This window comes from Ictidomys tridecemlineatus, chromosome 12, assembly GCF_052094955.1.
Source record: "Ictidomys tridecemlineatus isolate mIctTri1 chromosome 12, mIctTri1.hap1, whole genome shotgun sequence".
Lineage (NCBI taxonomy): Eukaryota > Metazoa > Chordata > Mammalia > Rodentia > Sciuridae > Ictidomys > Ictidomys tridecemlineatus.
The window spans coordinates 92,494,149-92,518,731 of NC_135488.1; the positions used below are offsets into that span (position 1 = coordinate 92,494,149).

At 37.0% G+C, this 24,583-nt stretch overlaps 1 protein-coding gene across 7 annotated transcripts in view; it reads left to right on the forward strand.

The window, feature by feature from the left end:
* Positions 1-24,583, forward strand: part of Eif2ak2 (eukaryotic translation initiation factor 2 alpha kinase 2) — a 36,420-nt gene that overhangs the window by 2,226 nt on the left and 9,611 nt on the right. For 5 of the 7 annotated variants that reach the window (XR_013429086.1, XM_005336548.5, XM_040271143.2 and 2 more), the window contains exons 2-13: positions 1,720-1,854; positions 2,319-2,439; positions 4,571-4,719; positions 7,502-7,625; positions 8,012-8,097; positions 8,732-8,828; positions 10,604-10,638; positions 11,824-11,886; positions 13,644-13,766; positions 17,207-17,320; positions 18,597-18,777; positions 20,919-21,047. Coding sequence is in view for 6 of the 7 variants with exons in the window: in XM_005336548.5 (XP_005336605.2) it covers positions 1,736-1,854; positions 2,319-2,439; positions 4,571-4,719; positions 7,502-7,625; positions 8,012-8,097; positions 8,732-8,828; positions 10,604-10,638; positions 11,824-11,886; positions 13,644-13,766; positions 17,207-17,320; positions 18,597-18,777; positions 20,919-21,047 (1,341 nt within the window). In the remaining variant the exon portion in view is untranslated. The remainder of the gene's footprint in view (positions 1-1,719; positions 1,855-2,318; positions 2,440-4,570; positions 4,720-7,501; positions 7,626-8,011; positions 8,098-8,731; positions 8,829-10,603; positions 10,639-11,823; positions 11,887-13,643; positions 13,767-17,206; positions 17,321-18,596; positions 18,778-20,918; positions 21,048-24,583) is intronic. The other 2 variants (XM_078029389.1, XM_078029390.1) reach the window with 2 other exon arrangements.

The following is a 24,583-nucleotide window of genomic DNA, read 5'->3' on the forward strand; positions in this document are numbered from 1 at the left end:
ATATGCCAAGTAATGTTTTGATACATGTATGCATTATGCAGGTTAAACATAGCAATCTGAAACTTTATTCATTTCTTTATGGAGAAAACATTCAAATTGCTTTTTCCTAGCTTTTTTGAAATATACAGTTACATTGTCATTACCTATAGTCACCCTACTGTGTAAAAGAACTCCAGAACTTCTCCCTTCTAACTAAAAATTAGGCCACATTGGTCAACGTCCCCTTATTAGCTTAACTTTTTCAGGGAACACCAAACTGTGTTCCTTAGCACTTGTATCTTTTACATTCTGTTCAACAATGTATGAAGGTTTCAATTTTTCCACATCCTTACCAACATTTTCATTCTCTGATTGTTATCAGTATTGAGGTGGATGTGAAGTAGTATGTAGTTGTGATGTTGAGCATCTTTTCATGTACTTCATGGACATTTATATGTCTCCTTTGGAGAAATAGCTGTTCTAATCCTTTTCCTATTTTCTATGGATTTGTTTATTGTTTGTTTGTTTATTTTTTTTTGTGGTTCTGGGGATTGAACCCAGGGCCTTGTGCATGCTAAGCAAGCACTCTACCAACTGAGCTATATCCCCAGCCCTTGGGTTGATTTTTTAATGTTGAATTACAAGAATTCTTTATATATTCTGGTTACCAGATCCTTACCATATATATAAATTAAAAATATTCTATTCTGAAGATTGTCTTTTTATTTGCCTCATGGTGTCCTTGTTACACAGAAGTTATTAATTTTGATGAAGCCCAATTTTTCTGTGTTTTCTTTGATTCCTCATACTTCTGCTGTCATAACTAAGATTCTCTTGTCAAATCCAGGTTCATGAAGATTCACATCTATGTGTTTTTCTAAGAGTTTTATAGTTTTGGCTTCCTATGTATAAATTATAAGTCTTTTAAATTTTGTTTATAATTTAAATCATGTTATCATTTTGGTCTACTGAGACCTGTAAACCTGGATCTTAATTTACCCATTGGGTGAATTGTCCTAAAATTGATTTCTGCAGATTTCAAAGGAGGAGTTTTTGCAATTTCATAAGAGAATCTATTTCTATACAACCAAATCTTTCATGATTGTATAAGCTTACTTATTCTGTATACACTAAACCTTGCTCTCAACATCCAAAAATTCGAATTTTACCTGTTCCCTTTTTAGCTTCATGAGCAGCTATACAGGTTTGCATTTGACACTCAGTAGGAGCACAGAGTAGTGTAAAGAAGGAGGGCTCTCTTCTTTCTTAGCCATCTGAGTATGTTTTTTCTTTTGTTGTTGTTGTTGTTGGTAGTGCTAGGGATTGAACCCAGGGCCTTGTGCATGCTAGGCAAGCACTCTACCAACTGAGCTATATCCCCAGCCCCCCGCTGAGTTTTGAAAGTAGAGTTTTTGGACAGATTAGCTTGATTGTATAGTCCATAGGAGAGAAAGAAAGACTTCAAAAGAAAGTTCTCTGAATTTCTGCGGGACCCCTGTGAGTCATTTAGAGTTTGTTCTAAATTGCACTGGGAAAATCAGATTAAATATGTTCTGTGAGGGCTGGAGTTGTGGGTTAGTGATAGAGTGCTCACCTAGCATGCATGAAGCACTGAGTTCTATTCTCAGCACCACATAAAAATGAAATGAAGATATTGCGTCCACCTTCAACTAAAAAATAAATATTTAAAAAATATATGTTCTGTGAGTGTCACTTACTGAAACATCTCTTCCATTGTAGGTTACTGGGAGAAGAAATGGCAAACATTATCTCACGAGGTTTCTTCATAGAAGAACTTAATAAGTACCGTCAGAAGTATCAAGTAGTTCTTAAGTACCAAGAACTGGCTACAACAGGACCTCCCCATGATTTAAGGCAAGTTGCTATCAAACAAGAGAAGTCCTAAGGGCTTGGGTGGGGGTGTAGTTTAGTGGTAGAGCTTGTGCTTAGCATGAGTTCGATACTAGGTTCGATACCTACAACATACATCCAGAAAAGGATATATCCTTGTAAATGTAAATTAGGACACTGGCTACTCTGGTGTAATTTTGAGGTCAATAATTTAGTTCTGTAGCAAAGTTGTCAAAGAGTTCTATGAGAATCCTCTTGACCTAAACTGGTGACCTCAAATGACTCTGGGAAAAAAAAAAAAAAAACAAAGAGGGTATAGCTTTTGTGAGCTTCAAGAAGGTGTGTTGTTCTACTGTTCGGGATGGCTGCTTACATTCTAAATAGAAGATAAGTTCACACCCTTAAAGATAGTCACAGGAAGTCTGGTGATTGGACCACTTGTTCTTACACATGCATGAGTTGTATGTGAATATTCTCTTTGTAATTAGGTTTACGTTTCAAGTTATAATAGATGAGAGAAAATTTCCAGAAGCTGAAGGCAAATCAAAGCAGGAAGCAAAAAATGCTGCAGCCAAAATAGCTGTTGATATACTTAATAAAGAAAACAAGGTAGGAAATTGCTCTTTTATTTCTCCTAGTAAAAGGGAACTTAACAAATATTTAGTATTTCTCTCTGTGAAAAAAAATACCTACATACATGGTAAAACCATTCACAATTTTCTTTACATTTTAGTTCAGTCTTTCCCTGTCTTCTTCTTTGTAAAACCCTGGGAAATACATCTGGGAAACAGTGGGCTAAGCTGGATAATGCCCAGTTAGAGTGCTAGCAGCAATCCAGTACTCAGAAGTTGGGCAAATGTGTAAAGCTGAGACGTGGTCAGGCAGAAATGAACTGACAGGTTGTGGGAAGAGTCCCCTCCAACTCATTGGGGGACATAGAAAGGAAAGAAGAGATGAAGTGCTTGTAAGGAGAATGATGTACATGGAGGGCAGATAATGGAGAACCAGCATAAATATAATTGATGTCCCTGAAAATGCAAACAGAGTAAATAGAACGGGGGAAAAAAAAAACTGTTGGGCTGGAAGGGTAGCTCAGGGGTAGAGAGCATGCTGAGCATATGCAAGGCTCTGGGTTCAATCCCCAACACCCAACAAACAAACAAAACCATCTGAAGAGATTTCAGCATGAAATCTTTCATTTCTCAGGAAAGAAAGATGTGACTAAAGATTAAAATAACTCACTGGATATAGGATATTATGGTTTGGATGTGAGGTGTCCCCCAAAAGTTCATGTGTGAGACCATGCAAGAAGGTTCAGAAGATAAATTTGGGGTGGGAGAGTCTTAACCCAATCAGTGAATTAATCCCCTGATAGGAATTAACTGAGTGGTAACTGAAATGGTGGGGTGTGGCTGGGGGAGGTGGGAATTGAGGGTGTGGCTTTGGGTACATATTTATATCTGGCAAGTGGAGACATCTCTCTCTGCTTCCTGATCACCCTGTGAGAGGCTTCCCTCTGCCACACTCTTCAGCCATGATGTTCAGCCTCTCCTTGAGCCCTGAGGAATGGAACCTGCTGTCTATGGACTGAGACCTCTGAAACTCTGAGCCCCTAAACAAACTTTTCCTTCTCTACAATTGTTCTGGCCTTGTCTTTCAGTTACAGCAGCGAAAAAACTGACTAAAACATAGGAAAATACCAGGCCACTAAGAACAACAGTGATCCTGACAAATGTACTGAACTCTAGGGAGGGAGGAAGGAAGAAGTTAAAAATACACAGAAGAAGAAAAATAACAAAGTGTAAAAATGAAAAGAATTTTGGTGATGTCCACCAGGAGACAGTGGAGCAATGGTTGTAAAATGAGACATGAAGTCATTCACATGTGAGACAACAGAGGATCATTTTCATATACTAAAAATATTGGGAAAATTTAGCTTTCTTGAAAAAATTCTTACTTGAAGATGTCAGCCTTTTAATCAAAATTGAAAATAACTAAGCAAAAATTATTATTAATAAGCTGAAATTATTATTAATAAGCTGAAATTGTTATTAATAAGCTGAAATTATTAATAAGCTGAAAACTGAGTCAAGAAGTTTAGAAAATAAAATAGACTACCCTACCTTTGCTAAGATTATTAAAGTAGAAAAACTTTGACCTGACCTGGTCAGATTGATTAAAAAAAAAGAAAAGAATAAGGTTCAGATAACAATAGTGGGAATGATGCTATCATCTTAATCATTTCCATTAAAGTGTGATCCAGGATATATCTTTACTTTAATATGTTACCCTGTTTTTTAAGATTTAGAAAAGATAAGTGAGATAGAGAGTGTTAGAGTACATTGCCTGATTAAACAAGAAAATTGACAAGATTTTGTTTTTTTCTTAATGGCATTGTAAAAGGAAAATGGGTGAATTCATATATTACCTACCTTAAAATTACTGAGAGAGTAGATTTTAAGTGCTCCAACCACAAAAACCAGATAAGTATACATTTCAAAATGTCATGTTGTATACCATGCATATACATAATTTTTGTTTGTCTATTCATTCTTTAATTTAAAAAGCCTTTTTTGGGGGGTAGAGGTATATAGTTACCTCTATCTTTAACAAGGGGATATCATTAATACCATCTAAGATGTCTTTCAGATTGTGCACTTAGTAATTGAAGGGTAAAATAAAGGGTAAAATCTTTGTTATAACTTATATGAGACAAGTTTTTTTTTTTTTTTTTTTCCAGACAGTTAGTCCTTTATCCTTGGCGACAACAGATACTTCAGAAGGATCACCCCCTGGGAATTATATAGGACTTGTCAATAGGATTTCCCAGAAGGAAAGACTAAATGTAAATTATGAAGAATGTGAATTGGGGGAGCAGGATCCCAAAAAGTAAGCTGTAGTTTGGTTTTTCCTTTTATTTCATTGTATTTCAGCATATAGTGGGTTTATTTTCTTCTATAATTTTCAAAAATATTTGTTCTTATATAATTTTCAGAAATGTTTGTACTTCTGCATGGAAGGGTTCAATAAGCAACTGGATATCTTTTTTTTTTTTTTTGAGACCCTTTCTCACCTTGTTACCCAGATTGGTAACACACACACACACACACACACACACACACACACACACACATACACACACAGGGTGTGGTATTGTTTGTGGTTTTAGGCATCTACTGGAGTTTTTGGAACGTATCTTCCATGGCTAAGAGGGGACTACTGTATTTCTGAGATGTATCTGAACAGTTAGTCTGTTATACAACTCAAGAGTACAGGGTGCCCCTGCTTGAGCCATGTGGGGTTCTTCCCATCCCCGAAATCATGGTGACAGTAGCTATGTGAAAATTGCTGTCACATGTCTAGAATGACTTTTCAGATCAGGGAGCTATTTGTCTAGGTGTTTGTCCCTAAAATTTGATTAAATGGTCAAATACCATGTATCAGAAGGAATGGTTTTAGCCTTAGACTTGAAGGGAACAGATCTGAGGGATATGCTGAATGAACAAATGGATTAGAGACTGAGAGTTACTAAGAACATCACCAGTGAGCTCAGACCTGCGGAAGTGGGGATAAAGGATGGATTGGCACTGAAAGAGTAGAAAGTAAATGTATATAGGGCGATTGTACCTCAACTGCAGCCAACTAGTTAAATGAAAGAGAAGAGAACCCAAGTGGCAAATAGTCCAAACTATCACTCAGGATACTGTCCTATGAAGTGACTCCACTGTTTGCTTTTTACTCTGAAGAATTTCAGACCAGAAATAGAAAAAGAAAAACTCAGTAGTATTATTGGGATGAAATAGGCAAAAGTGAATTAGGTGGGTCAATCTCAATAATTGTGACTATTTTTGTGTAGTTTGCCTTTTCACTTTCTTCCAGTTAAGCACTCCAACACCAGGTACCAAAAGAGAGAAGTCTATCGGGGGGTACTGGATGAGACGGGAACTATAGAAATGATCCCATCACTCAGCCCAGCTCTTTAATTCAGGGTGTAGTGGGATGACTCATCCTGGTTGGGTGTGTTTCCTTCTACATCCTTCAGTTGAAATAAAAAGTTAAAAAAATGCAAATACTGGAATAATTTTATAGTAATATATAAAGTAACTCCATGATATGTAGTGCTGTGTTCATTGCTTTGCCTTTAAAAATAGTTCTTAAAACTTGGAATGCAACCACCATTTGACCCAGTTATCCCACTCCTTGGTATATACCCAAAGGACTTAAAATCAGCATACTACAGTGATACAGCCACATCAATGCTTACAGCAGCTCAATTCACGATAGCTAAGCTATTGAAGCAACCTGGGTGCTGTTCAGCAGATGAATGGATAAAGAAAATACTGTCTACATACACAATGGAATGTTACTCAGCCATAAAGAAGAATGAAATTATGGCATTTTCTGGTAAATGGATAGAACTGAAAACTATCATGCTAAGTGAAATAAGCCAGTCCCAAAAAAACAAAGGCCAAATGTTCTCTCTGATACATGGTTGCTAACACACAATATTGGGGTGGAGGGTGGAATAGAAGTTCATCGGATTAGACAAAAGGGAATGAAGGGAAGGGATTGGGGATGAAAATAGGAAAGACAGTAGAATGAGTCAGACATAACTTTCCTGTGTTCATATATGAATACACGACTGGTGAAACTCTACATCATGTAGAATCACAGGAATGGGATCCTAATTAGAATAAGTTATACTCCATGTATGTAAAATATGTCAAAATACACTCTACTGGGCTGGGGTTGTAGCTCAGTGGTAGAGTGCTTGCCTAGCATGTATGAGGCACTTGGCTTGATTTGCAGCACCACATACAAATAAATAAATAAATAAATAAAATATATGTTCACGGACGACTAAAAACTATAACAAAATACAATCTACTGTCATATATATCTAAAAAGATCAAGAAAATTAAAAAATATGTATCATTGTTCACATTTTTTTTTTTTGGTACCAGGGATTGAATCCAAAGGCACTTAACCACATCACCAGCCCTTTTTATTTATTTTTTTTATTTCAAGACAGGATCTCACTAGGTTGCTTACAACCTCACTAAGTGGGCTTCAAACCTGTGTTCCTCCTGCAACCTCCTGAGCCCAAGATGCTATGATTACAGGCATGCGCCACCATGCCTGACACCACAAATGTCTTTGCATCTAATATGAGGGGAGTGTGGATTTTGGTATTAAAAGGATCTGCACCATGGGGGATTTTCATTTTTGTGCAAATCAGCAGGTAGCATAAAATGCTGATGTTAGCACAAGATCTATGTTCTGTTCATCCTCCCACAGGCTGCTATAGCACGGGGACCTCAGATCTTCTCCTTGTAGAAATCCCCTTTTGTTTACTGCTTTTTCTTTCCTAAATCTTTGGGCCTTTGAGGAACTTTTAGAAATCATCACTTGGTACCTTTGTGTAAGATCTTTCAATGAAGCAACAAAGAATTAGAAGTTGCTTGGAAAATGTGAGCTGAGATGTCAGCCAGTACTGGTTATTCAGACAAAGTGACCAGCCATCTTACCGAAGGTTTAATTATATAAGATAGGAAATATAAATCTAGCAAATAAATTAGTATTATCTTACTATGTGATTCTTTTTTTCAAATAGTAAGTTCAATTTACTGTTTTTTGGATATTTGGATGAATACTCTATCATTTCTCCTAGATTTAAGTATAAATGCAAAATTGGGAAGAAAGTATATGGTATCGGTATAGGTTCCACTAAGCAAGAAGCAAAACAATTGGCTGCTAAATGTGCACTTCAGAAACTATCAGAAGAAAGCCCAATGGTATGTACTGCCATTAATTTAATTTTTTATGCTTTAAAATTTCTTCTGAGGTTGAGGTTGGATTGTATTTACAGAATGCCAACATAGCCAGTTGCATAGTAATTGATTCCTCGGTTCTGTGTCCCACCACAGGGGCCACGCGAGGCCCTAAGGGATAAAAGTTCTGGGAGCAACTCAGGGTTGTTTTTTAAATCCAGATCAAACATGCATAAAATTATATTTCTCTTATAATTATTTATGCCTGTGGATTTGGTGAACCTGGGGGAAATGCAGGTAATATTTGTACCCTGAGGCTGAGTTACTGGGGTAATAGTTGTAAGCTGAGGCTAGTTACTGGGGAGAAGGAAGTTAGTTGTATTTAAATTAAACGCTGCTTCTTCTTTCAGAAAACTGACCTAGTACCCTCTGCCGCTTTTGTCAGTCCTGGTAATGTCAATAACTGCGGAAGCACAGGAAGCACAATGAGTTCATCGTAAGTTTGGGCAAATAAACGGTGATATTTGCATATTCAAATTGCTGTGTAAGAGCTGGGGCTGTAGCTCAGTTGGTAAAGTGCTTTCCACAGCACATTCAAGGACTTGGGTTCCATCCCCAGCACTGCCAAAAAAAAAAAAAAGAAAGAAAAAGAAAAAGACATTGCTGCTTGAAAGAGCAATTTTTTATGAAAAGTATTTTTTAAATATTTATTTTAGTTGTTGATGAACACAATACCTTTATTTTATTTGTTTATTTTTATGTGGTGCTGGGGATGGAACCCAGTTCCTCATGCATGTTAGGTGAGCGCTCTACCACTGAGACATAACCCCAGCCCTTATGAAAACTTTTTAATGTTTAAGGGAAATTTATGGAAAGAGGTGACTGGTTAAAAAAGAAGAATTCAGCCCCCGGGGGTGGCCCACACCTGTAATCCCAGCCAATGGGGATTATGAGTTCAAAGCCAGTTTTAGCAATGGCAAGGTGCTAAGCAACCCAGGGTGACCCTCTCTTTAAATAAAATACAAAATAGGGCTGGGGATGTGGCTCAGTGGTTGAGTGCCCCTGAGTTCAATTCTGGTACAAAAAAAAAAAAAAGAATTCACAAACTAATAGTTACTCTTTTCTTTTAGTTTGTCTGAGCCACTCTCTGAAAAGGACTCCTCATCAGATGACTGGACAAATGTTCAGAGCAGTGAGAATTTAGACAGTTCTGGATCTTCTTCTATGGTATAGTATTAGTCTCTAATATTTTTTTCTTGTATGTTTCCTCATTTGAAAGTGAAGGATTCATATATTTTCTTTCATACATGGAGATAGGAAGGAGAAAGGAAAAAAAAGGTGGGGAGGCGGATCTCATGAAAATCAAAGGGAAGGGGTGCGGGTGGAGGGAATGGTGGGAGAGAGTGCTGGGGAGTTATAGTGTGTGCATATACGAATGTGTAACAAAAAATCCCATCATTCTGTACAAGCATAATGCACCAATAAAAAAATATGGAAAGAGAAAAAAAATGACCTTCATGCCTGGGGTTGTGGCTCAGCGGCAGAGTGCTTGCCGCCTAGCACATGTGAGGCCCTGGGTTCGATCCTCAGCACCACACAAAAATAAATAAAAAGAAAGGTATTGTGTTCGACTACAACTAAAAAATAAATATTTTAAAAAATGACCTTCACTGTGCCACAAAATTTTTATGTTTTTGTCTCAAGTTCTCATGCTAAATAATACTATTTAGCAGCCTTTTGATTATTTTTTTATTATTATTTTAATATGATTTTATTACTGGGGCTGAGTTGTGGCTCAGTGGTAGAGCACTCACCTAGCATGGGTGAGGCACTAGATTCAATCCTTAGCACCACATAAAGATAAATAAAGGTATTGTGTCCATCTACAACTCAAAATTTTTTAAAAAAATATTATTTTATATTGTTTTTAAAAATATTTTATTTTTTTATTAACCTTCACTCCTCACATGGAAAATTCTTTCACATTTCACTCCCATTCTTCCTACTCAACTTGTGTTTTTAAATATTCCTGTGATCTTATTTTTTTTCCTCCCATTAATTGGACAATATATGAAGGCTCATTGATATAGTTCTACTTCTGTTTAAAAAACTCAGAACTAAACTTAAAAAAATCAGATAATTTTTTACAAAGCATTCTTTTTATAAGGAAATACAAATCAATAACAAAAACCAAACAACTCAGGAGAAATATGTACAGAGTATCTGAGTAGATATTTTTGAGGTGAGACACCCAAATGGGCAACAAATGTGAAAAGATGCTATATTTTACTAGATTTTAGGAAAATGCAAATCTAAAAAACAATTAGATGCTATTTATATCCCTGTATGAGTGACAAAATTCAAGTCTTGCAATACTAAGTTGGTCTACGGCTTAACAAGAGTGTGAACATGTGTGAAGCTGTGTATCTTATAGACTTAGAAATGTGGTCAAGGAGACACTTAAACAAGACAAAAGCCAGGTGTGCTGGTGCACACCTGTAATCCTAGCTACTTAGGCTGAAGAAGGAGAATCACTAAGTACAAGGTCAACTTTGTTAACTTAGTGAGACTCTGTCTTAAAATTAAAAAATAAAGGGGCTGGGGATGTGGCTCAAGCGGTAGCACACTCGCCTGGCGTGCGTGCGGCTCGGGTTGGATCCTCAGCACCACATACAAAGATGTTGTGTCTGCCGATAACTAAAAAAAAAAAAATAAAATATTAAAAAATTCTCTCTCTCTCTCTCTCTCTCTCTCTCTCTCTCTTTCTCTCTCTCTCTCTCTCTCTCCTTCTCTCACTCTCTCTTTAAAAAAAAAAAAAGAAAAAAATTTTAAAAATAAAGGACCCGGGGATGTAGCTCAGTGGTAGAGCACGTCTGGGTTCAATCCCTAGCATGGGGGGAAAACATAGGGGGAAGCCAACCAAGACGATTTAAGACTTAATCATCTTAAATTATCCTAACTGAAACATCTTAAACTATTTCCCACTTTTTTTTTTTTTGTAGAATGGTCTCAGTAGTAATAAAAAGAAGAAAAAAATGTGAGTATTATTACACATCAAACATATTTTGGACTAAGGTTTATTTCAGATTTAGTTTGTCAGTCTTATTTATTATCTTCAGTATTCATAGAGTATTATACATGTTTATTTGAGTGGAGTTTCAGAAGATGTAAAAGCTTGAAATCTATAAATAATTTTAATATGTAGGGAAATCTTTGAATATATGTGTGTGTGTATACATATATACATATATACATGTATTATGTGTATAATACAGCATAAATACATATACACATGCTGTACTGTAGACATAAAGCCCTATGGTGATTGCTAGATTAATTAGTTAATGGCATTATTTTGGATGAGGCTATGAAGAATTGGGCTTAGAGAGGTGTTTTCAAGGGAAGTGCATTAGTTTACAGTCAGGTAGGGTAAAGATAATGTAATAGCTTGAGTTGTAAAAAAGACCAAATATTATGTAAGTTATAGTGAATTGTTTTCTTTAACTGAAGAGAATAGCAAAGAGGCAAATATAGTCAGAAACGAGAGAGGACAGATGGAGCCATAATGACCCACCAATATTCTCAACAGTAGATAGACATGTTGAAAAAAGATGATTCCTGACGTGAATGGAGGGAGAGAAATGAGACTGCATTGGGCCTGTGGCCATGGTTATTGAGGCAGGAGAATTTGTCAAGGAAGGGTCGGCCTGACTTGAGGAGATAGCATGTAGTAGCCAGGTGAGAATGCAGAAGAAGGAAAGGAGAAAGCATATGAACATTGCTCCATTTTGAACAGGCTGCAGACGAGAATCATGCCACTGCTAATGCTAAGGAAGACTGGAGGGCCCAGGGGGAAGAAAGCAATTGGGATATGCTTAATTTCGGGTGACTGGATTTCCAATCACAGAAGGCTTATCACCAGTGAGGAATGATGGCCAGAGAAGGTGCCAGGAGATACACTTCCTGAAGTTTTGAGTCTGGAGAAAGAAAAGGAGAGGCAAGTGGCATGCCAACAATAAAAGCGAAAAAGAGAGTCAGGAAAGGGATGAACAATTATTGGAGGGCAGAGAATCATAGTCTATCGGTTTATAAAGCAAAAGGTTAACACTTGCTACCCTGCTTTTCTAATAGTTGATGCAAATTATGCAAACCCTAGTGCAAGACATAAAACCTGCTATAAACAAGTTGTATTTGAATTTTATATTCTTGTCTTAATTTTTAGAAGTTTGGCAGCTAAATTTGACTCTTATAACGTAGAAGAAAACCAGTATACTGTGGACCACAGGTAAGAGGGAAATTTTCAATAGAATTTGTTTAAAGATATATTTGTTCATTCAACAAAAGTTTCTTAAGGGCCAGTTACTCCCACCCAAACAGTTTTATAGTTGTAGCCCAGTCAGACCCACAAAGGATCATTGTCTCTTGGAGAAGTAAGGTTTAGATAAATCTAAATGAAATGTGGTAAATATAGATCTCTGTGATGCTCATGAGTTTTTCTGATATCCATGGATGTTATTGATATTGAAAGCAAATACTCCTGTAAGCCTGTGTGTGATTAAGCAACAAGTATGCCTGTAGGAATCAGAATAGATCCATTTGGCTCTGTTATCTGTTTTCTAGTTTCATATCAGATTTCACTTGAAAAAAGTTGTTCCTCTATGGTAGATGATATGTTTGGGTTTAAATTAAGCATCGAATGCCAGGCATGGTGGCCCATGTCTGTAATTCTAGCAGCTTGGGAGACTGAGGCAGGAGAATCACAAGTTCAAAGCCAGGCTCAGCAACTTAGCAAGGCCCTAAGCAACTCAACGAGACCCTGTCTCTAAATAAAATAATAAAATATAAAAAATAGGCTGGGAATGTGGCTCAGTTAAGTGCCTCTGGTTAAAAAAAAATAATAAGCATCTGAAATGATAGAGGTCTGTTCGCAAAAGTAGGGCATTGAATACAAGTTTTAAAAAGCAATGAAGAACCTATACATATTTATTAAGCCCCTGATATATATCTGGCACTATACTGGGTATTGGGTTTATTATAGGACCAAATATAACCATTTTCTCCTCTCATGCAGTTTGGAGGGGATGACCAACATTAAATATGTATTTACATAAAAACATCAGTAATTACTAAATGTGGTCGAAGCTCCCAAAGAAATAGCATGGTGAGAAGTGCAAATTCGAATTTAGTATTAAGGGTGAGACAAGACTTCCCTGAGGTCACATTTGTGGGGAGACCTGAGGATGTGTTAGCACAAAGAGATGGTGTAGAAGGAAGAGTGAGTGAGAAGGTGAAGGTGGAAAAGGTGATGTGCATTTGAAAAGCAGACAGGCTGTGTGCTGGAAGAGCAGCGAGGAGGGCTGAGTACCACGGGGTAACACCCGAGAAGGAAGTGGGAGGAAGATCCTATGACACTCCCTGGGCCCTTTAAGGGCTTTCTGTTTTTTGCCAAATGCAAAGATAGACTAGTGGAGGTTTAGCAGGAGGGAAACATGATCACATTGAGTTTTCAGCATTCTGGTTGTTGTGTGATCATGGACTGGACTGGGGCAGAAGAAGTGCATGTCCAGTAGGTGAGCTACTGCAGGAAACTTGATGGGCGCGTGGCCTGGGATGAAGACACTGGAGGTGGATTATGATTAGAAAGAATTGGCTGGATGGAACGTGGGGTTTGAGGGGGAGGAGAAAAATAGGTTATTATAAATCGAGGCAGGTTCAGAGTATCTGCTCATTTCTCTAACAGAGTAGAAGCTGTGGAGCACAACAGAATGCTTCCTTAAAGTTTTATACTTGTGGAAGGATTTCTTTGGCTTATGTACAGTTAGAAGTCGACCGTGACCCCTAGGGGCGAGGGGTTGGATTCTCTATGGAAGGAGGAGGAGCAGAAGGGACCACCCTTTGTGAGCAAAGAGTCTGCAAAACTAGACTTTTAATAACCAGAAGGGGAGAATCATGTTGATGATTCAGCCCTTTTCACTGTGAAGGGAGGTGGGGGAAGGGAGCAAAAAACCAAACCTCAGAATAACAATCGTATTTATCTTTAAGGTTTGCCAAGGATTTTAAAGATATAGAACCAATTGGCAAAGGTGGATTTGGCCAAGTTTTCAAAGCAAAACACAGAATAGATGGAAATACTTATGTTGTTAAACGTGTCATGTATAATAACAAGTAAGTAGTAAATGTTTTATTTTTTTAAATGAGGTGCTTGTTGAACCTGCACTGGTTTTTTTGTTTTTTTTTTCATGTTTCTCTTTTTTTGTTAGCATATCATTTACTTCTTTCTGGTCCTCCTTAAACATTTTATTCTACCTAGAGCTTGGCTTAATCTGAAATCATCTCATTTTACTGTGGTTATTTTAGTTAAAAGGGGGGGTTATCCACTGATCATTCTTTTCAGGCAGTCTTGAAAACTGATGCTATAGAATCATTTGGTTTAAGGTGATCTTTGAGGTTTTCTAGTCTCATTTCCTTACTTTATAGATGAGGAATCTAAAGTCCAAAGATGTGAACTAATTTATCTGAGGTTAAAGCTTCTTGATACTTATTCTGGTTATCTATTATTGCATAGTATACTGCTCCAAAAATGCAAAACAGTAAAAAAAAAAAAAATTACTGTTTCCTGTCATGGTACTGTGTGTTGATAGTTCTCAGCGGGGCAATGTCGGTCGGACTCTCCCAACATTCTCAGTTGGGAGTTATTTGAAAGCTTGATCAGGCTGGACGGCTGAGATGGACAGCAAGTGAGGCTAACTGTGGGCTGGATATTCAGCTGGGCCTGTCAGTCATGGCACCTTCACATAGCTTCCTTGAGTGACCTGGGTTTCTCACAACTGAGAGGCGGGGTTTCAAGAAGAATTGTTGCAGAAGGAGTTGTCCAAGTGATCAGGAGGAGGTGGTAAGCCTTCTTTTGAATTAGTCTTAAAAGTTCCAGAGTATCATTTCTACCACAATATGTTGGTTAAACAAGTCACCAACACCAGCTCAGCTTCCAGAGAGCATAAATAGACTACCTCTTAATTCCAGGTATGTGTATGGGAAGGGAAGGAATTGGGATAATCATTGGACAATATCTACTGTGTAATGAGTTAGAGGTTTAGAACTCATCTTCTGGAATGAACCATTGCTTCCTGTGTTTGTTTATATGTATAATCTGCCCCCTCCCTCACTAAATAGTTCAGGAAGGAAAACACATGGGAAAGGGCTTTTGTTGTTGTTATTTTATTTTTTTGTGGTGCTGGGGGTTGAACTCAGGGCTTTGCACATGGTAGGCAAGCATCCATCAACTGAGCTATGCTCACAATCCAAAAAAGGTCTTAAATCCCATCTTGTCCAGTTCACCAGTCTTGGTAGTTGTTCTCTGGCTGTTGTGACTTTGAGTAATTTGGCCCCACTGATCTCTCAAGGACAGGGAAAGGAGGTGGAAAAAAGTTCTGGGCTAAGGAAAATGACATGAGCATAGGAGAAACAGACATGGAATCCTAGATGCTTTTCACCCCAAACAAACCTACTTCCTCTCTCTCAGACCTACTCAGCATCAAAACAAGGTTTTTCCCTTCCTGTCTTATACAGGAAGTAGTATTTTTCTTCTATTAGATAACTATTTTTAAAAATGGTGATAATGTTGATAAGGATTGAAAATCTTAGGTATTTCCAGTGCTTTATGAATTTTCAACATGTTCAAAACATACTTGGAAATATTAATCTAGAGCCATGAAAATGTTTACGTGCTTTGACCCAGCAATTTCCTTTTTGCAACTTCTTCTGACAGTATTATCCAAATTGTGGCTATATGCAAGGAGATATCAGTCACAGTCTATTAACAGTGGAAAATTAAAACAAAGAAAAATATGCAGCAATAAAGAAATGGTTAGGGGCTGGGGCTGTAGCTCAGTGGCAGAGCGCTTGCCTAGCATGCGTGAGGCACTGGGTTGGATCCTCAGCACCACATAAAAATAAACAAATAAAATAAAGGCATTCTGTCCATCCACAACTATAAAAAATATTTTAAAAAAAGAAATGATTAAATAGGTTTTGTTTTTTCCCCTAAGCAATAGCTGTTTTGCAGCCATTGAAAATGAGGGACATAGACTGCAGTATTTACTCATGAAATGATATGATGCTGGAAATAGCTTCACAATAATCCAGGGGAGGAGGAGGAAGTGGGTGAGAGAACAAACAAAATGAGATCAGCCAGGAGTTGACAACTGTTTCACTTGGGTGATGACTTGGCAGGTGTTTGTTATACTATTTGCTCTATTTTTTGTGTGTTTCTAAAATTTTATATCAAAAACTTTATATTTGAAGCCAGGTGCCATTGTACATACCTGTAATTCCAGTTACTAGGAAACTGAGACAGGAGGATCACAAGTTTTAGACCGGCCTGGGCAACTCTGTGAGATCCTGTTTCAAAATAAAAAGTAAAAAGGGCTGAGGATATAAGTTAGTGGCAAAGCACCCCTGAGTTTAATCCTTAGTACTGAGGGAAAAAAAGCAACTTTATAAGTTGATGCTTATACAAGTTTTTAAAAAAAGTATTTATTTATTTTTAAATTGTAGTTGGACTCAATACCTTTATTTACTTATTTTTATGTGGTGCTGAGGATTGAACCCAGGGCCTCGCACGTGCTAGGCAAGCACTCTACCACTGAGCCACAACCCCAGCCCTATACAAATTTTGTTACAAGGAAAACTATAAAGATAGCATGTCACATGAAAAAAATATAAAATTATATAGTATAATTACAAATATAAAGCATGTATATGAAGAGACACTATCAGAAATAATCTTAAATAATAACTGATTTGGGGGAGATTATTGAAGCATCAGTAATTTTTTCTTTAGTTTTACAAATTTTATGTCACATAGAACTTCTTAAAAATAAAATTGTAAAATGCTTATGTATCTTTGGAAACTCAATTCTTTTCACTCTATTTAGCATGGATATGTCAGAGCTTTTGCTAAAACCCATATAAAGCTCCTGTAGTATGTAGTGAAGTTTCTGCTTCTCTGCATAAATTACCATTTTGGTATGTTTTTGTCACACTTTGAAAATTCTGAATAAGGGGCTGGGGTTGTGGCTCAGCAGAAGAGGGCTCACCTAGCATGTGCGAGACACTGGGTTCAATCCTCAGCACTGCATAAAAATAAATAAATAAAATAAAGACATTGTGTCCAACTCTAACTAAAAAAATATTTTAAAAAAATGAAAAAGAAAATTCTGAATGAGGTTTTGCGTGTTGCTTGGGTTACCTGCCCTTATTGTCCAAATGGAGTTTGCTTGTGAAATCCCAAGATTTTGTCCAAACAAAACATGGTATATGATTTAATTATCATGTTGTGTCACTAGCATTTCAAAAACTAACTGCAAATGACTTTTAAATTGAAGCACTTAACTCACTGCATTTTCTTTTACGTTGAGAGTGAGAAATACTGTTTTTTTTTCCCCCTATATATTCAATTTTTCCTCCTGGATCCCATTCTAAAACTTGATGTAGGAACCACAATGACTGTTTATTAACTGTGTGGACAGTTGTTTTCTGCTATTTGAATGTTTTGTATTTATCAGGGATGTATAGTGACACATTTGTGTTCCTGTTCCTTTTAACAGGAAGGTAGAGCGTGAAGTACAAGCACTGGCCACATTTAAACATCCCAACATTGTTCATTACTGCAGTTGTTGGGAAGGAGATGATTTTTATGAGGATCCTGAAAGCAGCGCAAGGTAGGTAAAAAGAAGTTCTCATAGATGTAACAAGGTGGAAGGAAACTGAGACCATCAATCATCACAATTAATAATCACAACCAGTTCTGACAGATGCTGTTGTGCTCCTCCTAGCCTTGCTCCAAGTTGCTTTTAAAAGCCTTCTGTTAAGTCTGGTAGAGTAGAAGAAGAACGGGAGAGGGGAGGGAGGAAGAGAAGGAAAAGGGAGAAGGAAGAGGAAGGATCATGAACTGAAATCAATTTCTATGAGCCCTACTAGTATGTATAACTATAAAGCTCTAATAATAAGAAAACATTTTTAAAATGTTTTAGCTGGGTGTGGTAAGGCATTCCTGTAACCCCAGTAACTCAGGAGACTGAGGCAGGAAGACTGCAAATTTAAAGCCAGCCTTAGCAACTTAGCAAGACCCTGCTTCAAAATAAAAAAATAAAAAAAGGCTGAGGTTGTAACTCAGTGCTAAAGAGCCTGTGATTTCAATCCCCCCTACTATAGTTAATTAATTAATACCTTCTTTTATGTCCTCAGCTGTTTTCAAAATTTTAGATTTAGCTTTCTTAACTCCACTGTTTAATATATAGCTCTGCCCCCACCTTAGGACTCAGCAAGGTCCTAAGAAACTTAGTGAGACCCTGTTTCAAAATAAAAAATAAAAAGGGCTGGAGTTGTGGCTCAATGGTTAAGCATCTCTGGGTTCAATGGCCAGTACCAAAGAATAAAAATAAAATAAATAAAATAAACCAGTCCTCTAACTTTTATCTCATAGTAAGCAATTTATTGCCACTTATCCTAGAGTTTCTGTCCTATATAGTTGTGTTAGGTTTGTTTTTCCTCAGCCTCTCTCCTATTAGGCTACAGTTCCTATAAGGATAAGGATAGTGCCTATTCATTTTCTCATTTCTAGGTGCCTGTTTTGTGCCTTTCACAAAGTAGATGCTCAATTGATTGATGTGAATTAACATGTTTCAAAATTATATAATAATGGAATCTGGTTTTCTACCATTAATGGTCTTGTTCCTGTCTATTAGCAAAAATGATCAAGGGTCTTTAGCTTTAAATAATGAGCTGGCTTATATTTTGTAAATGAGCAAAACAAAAATCTAGATACTTGGAAACCTATGATTTAAATAGAAAATGGCTAATGATATTTTGATTTAAATTTATTATATTTAGATTTCTGTTTTGAGGTATGTTTGGATGTACATAGAAGCTATAATTTAAAATATTTTTAGAAATTTATTTTTATTGCTTTTAACATTCTGTGAATTTTATATCCAGAATAAAGACCAAGTGCCTTTTTATCCAAATGGAATTGTGTGATAAAGGGACATTGAATGAATGGATTGAAAATAGAAGACAAAAAGTACCAGACAAAGCTTTGGCTTTGGAATTATTTGAACAGATAGCAGAAGGAGTGCATTATATACATTCAAAAGATTTAATTCATAGAGACCTCAAAGTAAGTGGGAAATGTACTTCATAAGTCGGCGACTGTAACTTAGTAATTGAAAATTTTATCTTCTCTGGTTTTAGAATTATGATTGATCAATAGCCATGGCAAAATACTATCTCTGATCCTTTGAAGTTAGAAGGGATCTAGAGCATGCCTCAGTTACCATTCTGTGCAGATACTCAGAAGATCTCCAGGGCTGGTGAACTGGGGACAGTCTGACTATCAGCCAAATAAGACTGCTCATTCACATCCAGTCCTATTTGGCTGATAGTCAGACCCCAGTTGAAAGACTAACTTTCCTAAACGGAACATTTCTGTACAAATAATTGTGGCTGCTACTACTCAGGCTTGTTCAAATGTCATGGTTCCCTATTCCCTTAGTCCTTACCCCGAGGAGAGTGGGTAAGGGTTGCGGGGTCGAGAGTCTACTATTTTTTTTTTTTTTTGGTTAGGCTTTGAAGTTTGGCCCAGGATTGGTAAACTGCAGTAATCCAAAACTTGGAGCATGTATCATTCCTTAGTATTTTTGTTTTCCTTTGGTTTTTATGATCTGAACAAGCAATGTTCCCATGTTTCTTTCTCATCAAAATGAAAGACAAAGAGGCAGTCTTTTAGTTTCTCCTCCATACTCTTTTCCCCTTCCTCACAAATGATGTAGGCTAAATCCTACCTCTGAGCCTTTGCTCATGTTCTTGTCTCACAGACACTCTTCTGCCTGTTTCCTTTAGTCCCAACTCCTTTACTCAGCCTTCCCTGATCACTGTGCCAGAAGTCCCTCATCCATGTGGATCTTGGCTGTCTGCTTACTCTACCTGTCTAATGCAGCCAGGAAAAGGAAAGGAGCAAAGCGGTTTCTGAGGAAAATAAGTGCCCCATGTGTAGAGTTGTTGGCTTGACCTAGCTAGGATTCAGTGTCCCTCATAGAATACTGCTTGGGTCTTCCCTAGGGCTGGATGTCTGATACTTTGACGTGTGAGCCCACCTGGTTCTAATAGTTAACGTTAACGCTATCTAAGAGTGATTTCAGAAGTGAGAACATTAGATGGACCATGTTCAAAAGAAGAAATTGACTGTATTAGTTTGGGATCAGTCATACAGTGAAGTAAGCAGTTAAGCAATTGTTTATCTGTTAATTGAATTCTAATCTGATTGCTAATTTCTGCCCAGGGCCTGTCAGGCTGGCTTTTCAGAAGCTCCTTGTATCCTTCCCTAGTCTTTTCCTTCTCAGTTCTTTTACTAGGCTCTCTCATAAATGTTACTCCACAAGGTATGTGTGTGTAGAGCCCAACGTTGTGTTTAAAGTCTAGCCTTTGCAGGAATAGCAAAATATTAATTTCCACATCAACAACCTTCCTGTTTTCATGGTCTGTGGGATATTGGTCAATACCTTCTACAAAACTGTGTAATGGGGCTGGTCACTCTTCATTCTGTACTTCTTTGTTTTTTTTTTTTAATTGGCTTAAAGGATTACTTAGGAAAAATAATTTGTGCTAGTTGTCAGCTCCCAGGTAGCTTAGAATTCTTTCAACATGAAGGGCATGTGTTTGTAAGAAGTTGATAGAGCCCTGGAAAAGTTGACATAAAGGAAGCTCCTTGGAGAAATTCTGCACAGGACATTCTGGAGCATTAGTAAGAATGGATCCATTTAGAGAATCTCAAAATTGGATGGGGGTCTTAAGGGTGTTTGCTTCAATCCTCATCTGATCCTGAACTCATATTTGTGATATTTCCTCTGGTAGATGTCTAACTCCATCCTGGGATGCGGAACTCTTTCACTCTTTGAGCCACATAATCAGTATATCAGTGTATTAGAATATATTAAAGCAAACCTTCAGGTCATGTCTACCCTGTAGACCAGGATCCATCCCTGGATCCCTTCAGAATGAGTCTACTTTTCACTGACAGCTGTTGAGATACTTGGAAGCGCCTATACCCCAAGCTACCTCTGCTGTTGGCTAAAAAGTCTTTCTTTCAACTGGCCTTGTAGAGACTGTGATATTAAATTCTCTGATTTTGACTACCTGGATAAGGGTAAATGCCATAAAAGTAAATACAGAAGTAGCCTTTGCTAAGATAATTTGGACATGTGGTATTACTCTGTCAAATTGGTACATATAAACTAAAAATTGTTTGTTTTTTCCCCATAGCCAAGTAATATATTTTTAGTAGGTGAAAAACAAATAAAGATTGGAGACTTTGGACTTGTAACAACCCTGAAGAATGATGAACTGCGAACAAGAGAAAAGGGAACTCGGCGATATATGAGCCCAGAACAGGTACGTTCCCTTTCCTCTCTGCTCTTATATATGTTGCTTCTTTAATTTTTTAAAATTATAAAAATATTAGACCCTTCTCATAAAAAAATTAAAGCTTTAGAGAAGTATATAGAATAAGAATCGAAAATTCCCTTTGTATCAGTCAGTTTTTTTCCCTGCTGTGATAAAAAGACCTGACAAGAACAATTTTAGAGGAGGAAAAGTTTATTTATTCACTTATGGTTTCAGAGATCTCAGGCATAGATGGCTGACTCTATTGCTCCCTGTGTTGGAGATGAGATAGAACATCAGGGCAGAAGGGTGTGATGGAGTAAAGCAGTTCAGGACATGTGACAATCAGGAAGTAGAGAAATACTCCCCTCAACTGTGGGTTTGGGTTCTGGGACACCTCCTCCCACCCCACAGATTCCAAATCCATGGATGTTAAGCCCTTCTATGAAATGGTACAGTATTTGCATACAGCAAATACTACATATACATCCTCCCATATGTTTTAAATCATCTCTACATTACTGACGATACCCAATGAAAATGCCACATGCAAAGCTATTATATTGTACATTGCTCAAGGAATAATGCTTAAACAATAGGAAAAAGAGTCTTTACATGTTCAATACAGATGCAGAGTTTTTTCAAGATTAATCTGCAGTTGGTTGAATTGTCAGTTAGAGAAGCCATTGATAGGGGGCCACCTGTATTTCTATGATAATCTGGTAGATTCCTCAAAGTCAAATGACTGAATAGAATGATAAGTGCATTTTACACTGATAAATTCTGCCCAGTTGTTGTTAAATAAGAGAGTCTAGTCAGGTGTGGTGGTGTACCCTCCCATCAACTCTGCAGTCTGAGGCAGGAAAATTGCAAGTTTGAAGACAGCCTCAGCAACTTAGTAAGACCCTGTCTCAAATAAAAAAATAAAAAGGACTGGGTTGTAGCTCAGTGGTAAAGGCTTCTGGGTTCAATCTCTGATACCAAAAAAAAAAAAAAAAAAAAAAAAAAAAGAAAGAAAGAAAGAAAACAAACAGAGAATAAAAGTGGGGTTCTAACAATAATCTTCCAATAAAGATGAGAATGCCGTTTTCTTATACTCTTGATCAAACTGGTGTACTATCAGTCTTCAGTATGACCAGTGTGATGAATGAGGATGCCTTGCTATTTTTATTTGCATTTTTTCTAGATTTTTTAGTAAGCTATGCTATCTTTTTACAAATTTACTTATGTTTTTTTCCTGTAAATTCTCTATTCATGCTTTTCCCCATTTTTCATAGTTAGGTTGTCTTTTTCTAATGTATGTGGAAGGAATCTACATATTTTGGATATTGATCTTGTATCTGTAACCTATATTAAAGTCTTTTCTCCTTGTTACTTTGTTTATCATGCCTTTTGTGGTACAGAGTTTTTAAGTTATCATATTTATCAGTATTTTCTTTATCATTCCTGGATTTGTCATTTTTATTTTATAGGCCATTTACATCACGAGAGTTTAAAATATTTTGACTTTTTGCTAATAATTTGCTTTAACTTGAATTAATTTTTGTGGATGTGGAAGGAATCTAACTTGATTTAACCCACATGAACATGCAATTTCTCCATCATCATGTAGATGGAGAAATAGTTTATGATTTAAAATACTATAAGGAAAATTCATGGTCATGGAAGGAGGGAGGAATAGGAAGTTAATTACTTAGTAGTTATCATTTCTGTTTGGGAAGATGAAAAGTTCCATAATAAATGGTGGTGATGGTTATGCAATATTGTAAAGGTGCTGAATGCCACTCATTGTTCACATAAAAATGGTTAAAATAGGTAAATTTTATGTTATGTTAGACTTTATTACAATTTAAAAAGTGCTGTTTCATCATATGTAAAATTCCTACACACTTGTGAATCTATTTCTGGACTCTGTTCCATTTTTTTTTCTCTTTAACATTATTCTGTTTTAATTATTGAGGCATTATAAAATAGATTTTTGTATTTGAACAATAGGACCTCTCTGCTCGTAATTTTTCAGTTTTAAACCATCCTTAGCGGTTCAGATTTATAATTCCGAGTGAGCTCCAGCAGCAGAGTGTCGTGTTCTATGACTGGTTTCAGGGGTTTTGATAGCTGTTGCATTACATTGAAAGATTTGGTTGAGAACTGACCTTTTTGTCTCGAGGAGATTGGTACGTCATGGCGTTTGTTCAAGTCCTCCATCAGTTGGCTTTTGCCAGGCTATCTACAGTAACAAATAAACCCTGGATTTCTGATGACACACAAAGCACCTAGAGTTTATTTCTCTCTCATGTGCTAGGCCAGCAACGCTGGCAGTTTTGCTCCCCTGTTTCCTTTAGGCTGAAAGTAGAATCAATCTGGGTGTCACTGCCTTTGTAACAGGAAGCAATAGTGGAACCTTGTGGTGGCTTTTACAAGTTCTGTTCATCAGTGGCACATACATGCCACACTTTGTTGCCCAGAACAGATTGCTTGGTTCAGTTTGGGGCAATGGGGGTGGGATGTGGAATCCTCTCCCTGGGAAGCCAGTACACAGTTGAGAGCGCTAGTACAATCTACCTTAAGGTCAGTTTTATAATATTCAATGAAGTGAAAACACTTGTAAATGAAGGTTATTCATACTTCTTAAAGCCTTTCCCTGAAACATATTGTGTTTTGCTATTAAAATGGGATTACTTATATAAATTTGGTTGTTAGGGCATTGATCTTAAAAATATATTTCTTTCTTTTTTATTGTGGTAAAATACACATAACAGAAAATGACCATCTCAAGAGCCTTTTTTTTTTTTTTTTTTTTTTTGGTGTGGTGCTAAGAATTGAACCCAGGCCCTTGTGCAATGAGAGGCAAGCACTCTACCAACTGAGCTATATCCCCAGCCCCAAGAATCATTTTTAATGGTGGCCTCAAGTACATTCATGTTGTTATGTAACCATCACCACCATAAATTTATAGAACTCTACATTTTACAGAAATTCTGTACCCCTTAGTTAACTTTCTTTTCCCCTTCCCTCCAAACCTTGACAACAACCATTCTGCTTTCTGTGTCTACAAATTTGATTTGTCTACATATTACATATAAATGGAGCCATGTAGTATTTGTTCTTTTATGATTTATTTCACTATGTCTAATGTCCTCAAGGCTTACCCAGATTGTAGCATGTGCCAGAATTTCCTTTCTTTTTAAGGCTGAAGATTATTCCATTATATGGCCGCCGCACTTTTTTATCCATGTACCCTTCAGTGTGCACCTGGGTTGCTTCCATCTTTTGGAAGCTATTGTGATTAATGCTGCTTATTAATATGGTTGTACAGCTATTGGTATTTGAATATTGTATCTTTTAAAAAAGTTTTTTTAGTTGTAGATGTATACATTTATTTATTTTTGTGTGGTGCTGAGGATCAAATCCAGTACGTCACACATGCCAGGCAAGCACTTTGCCAACTGAGCTGCAGGCACATCCCTCCCTGAATATTGTATTTCACATATAGACTTCTTATACTCATACTTTTTTTATTTTGGTTGATTGCTTCTTATCTATTT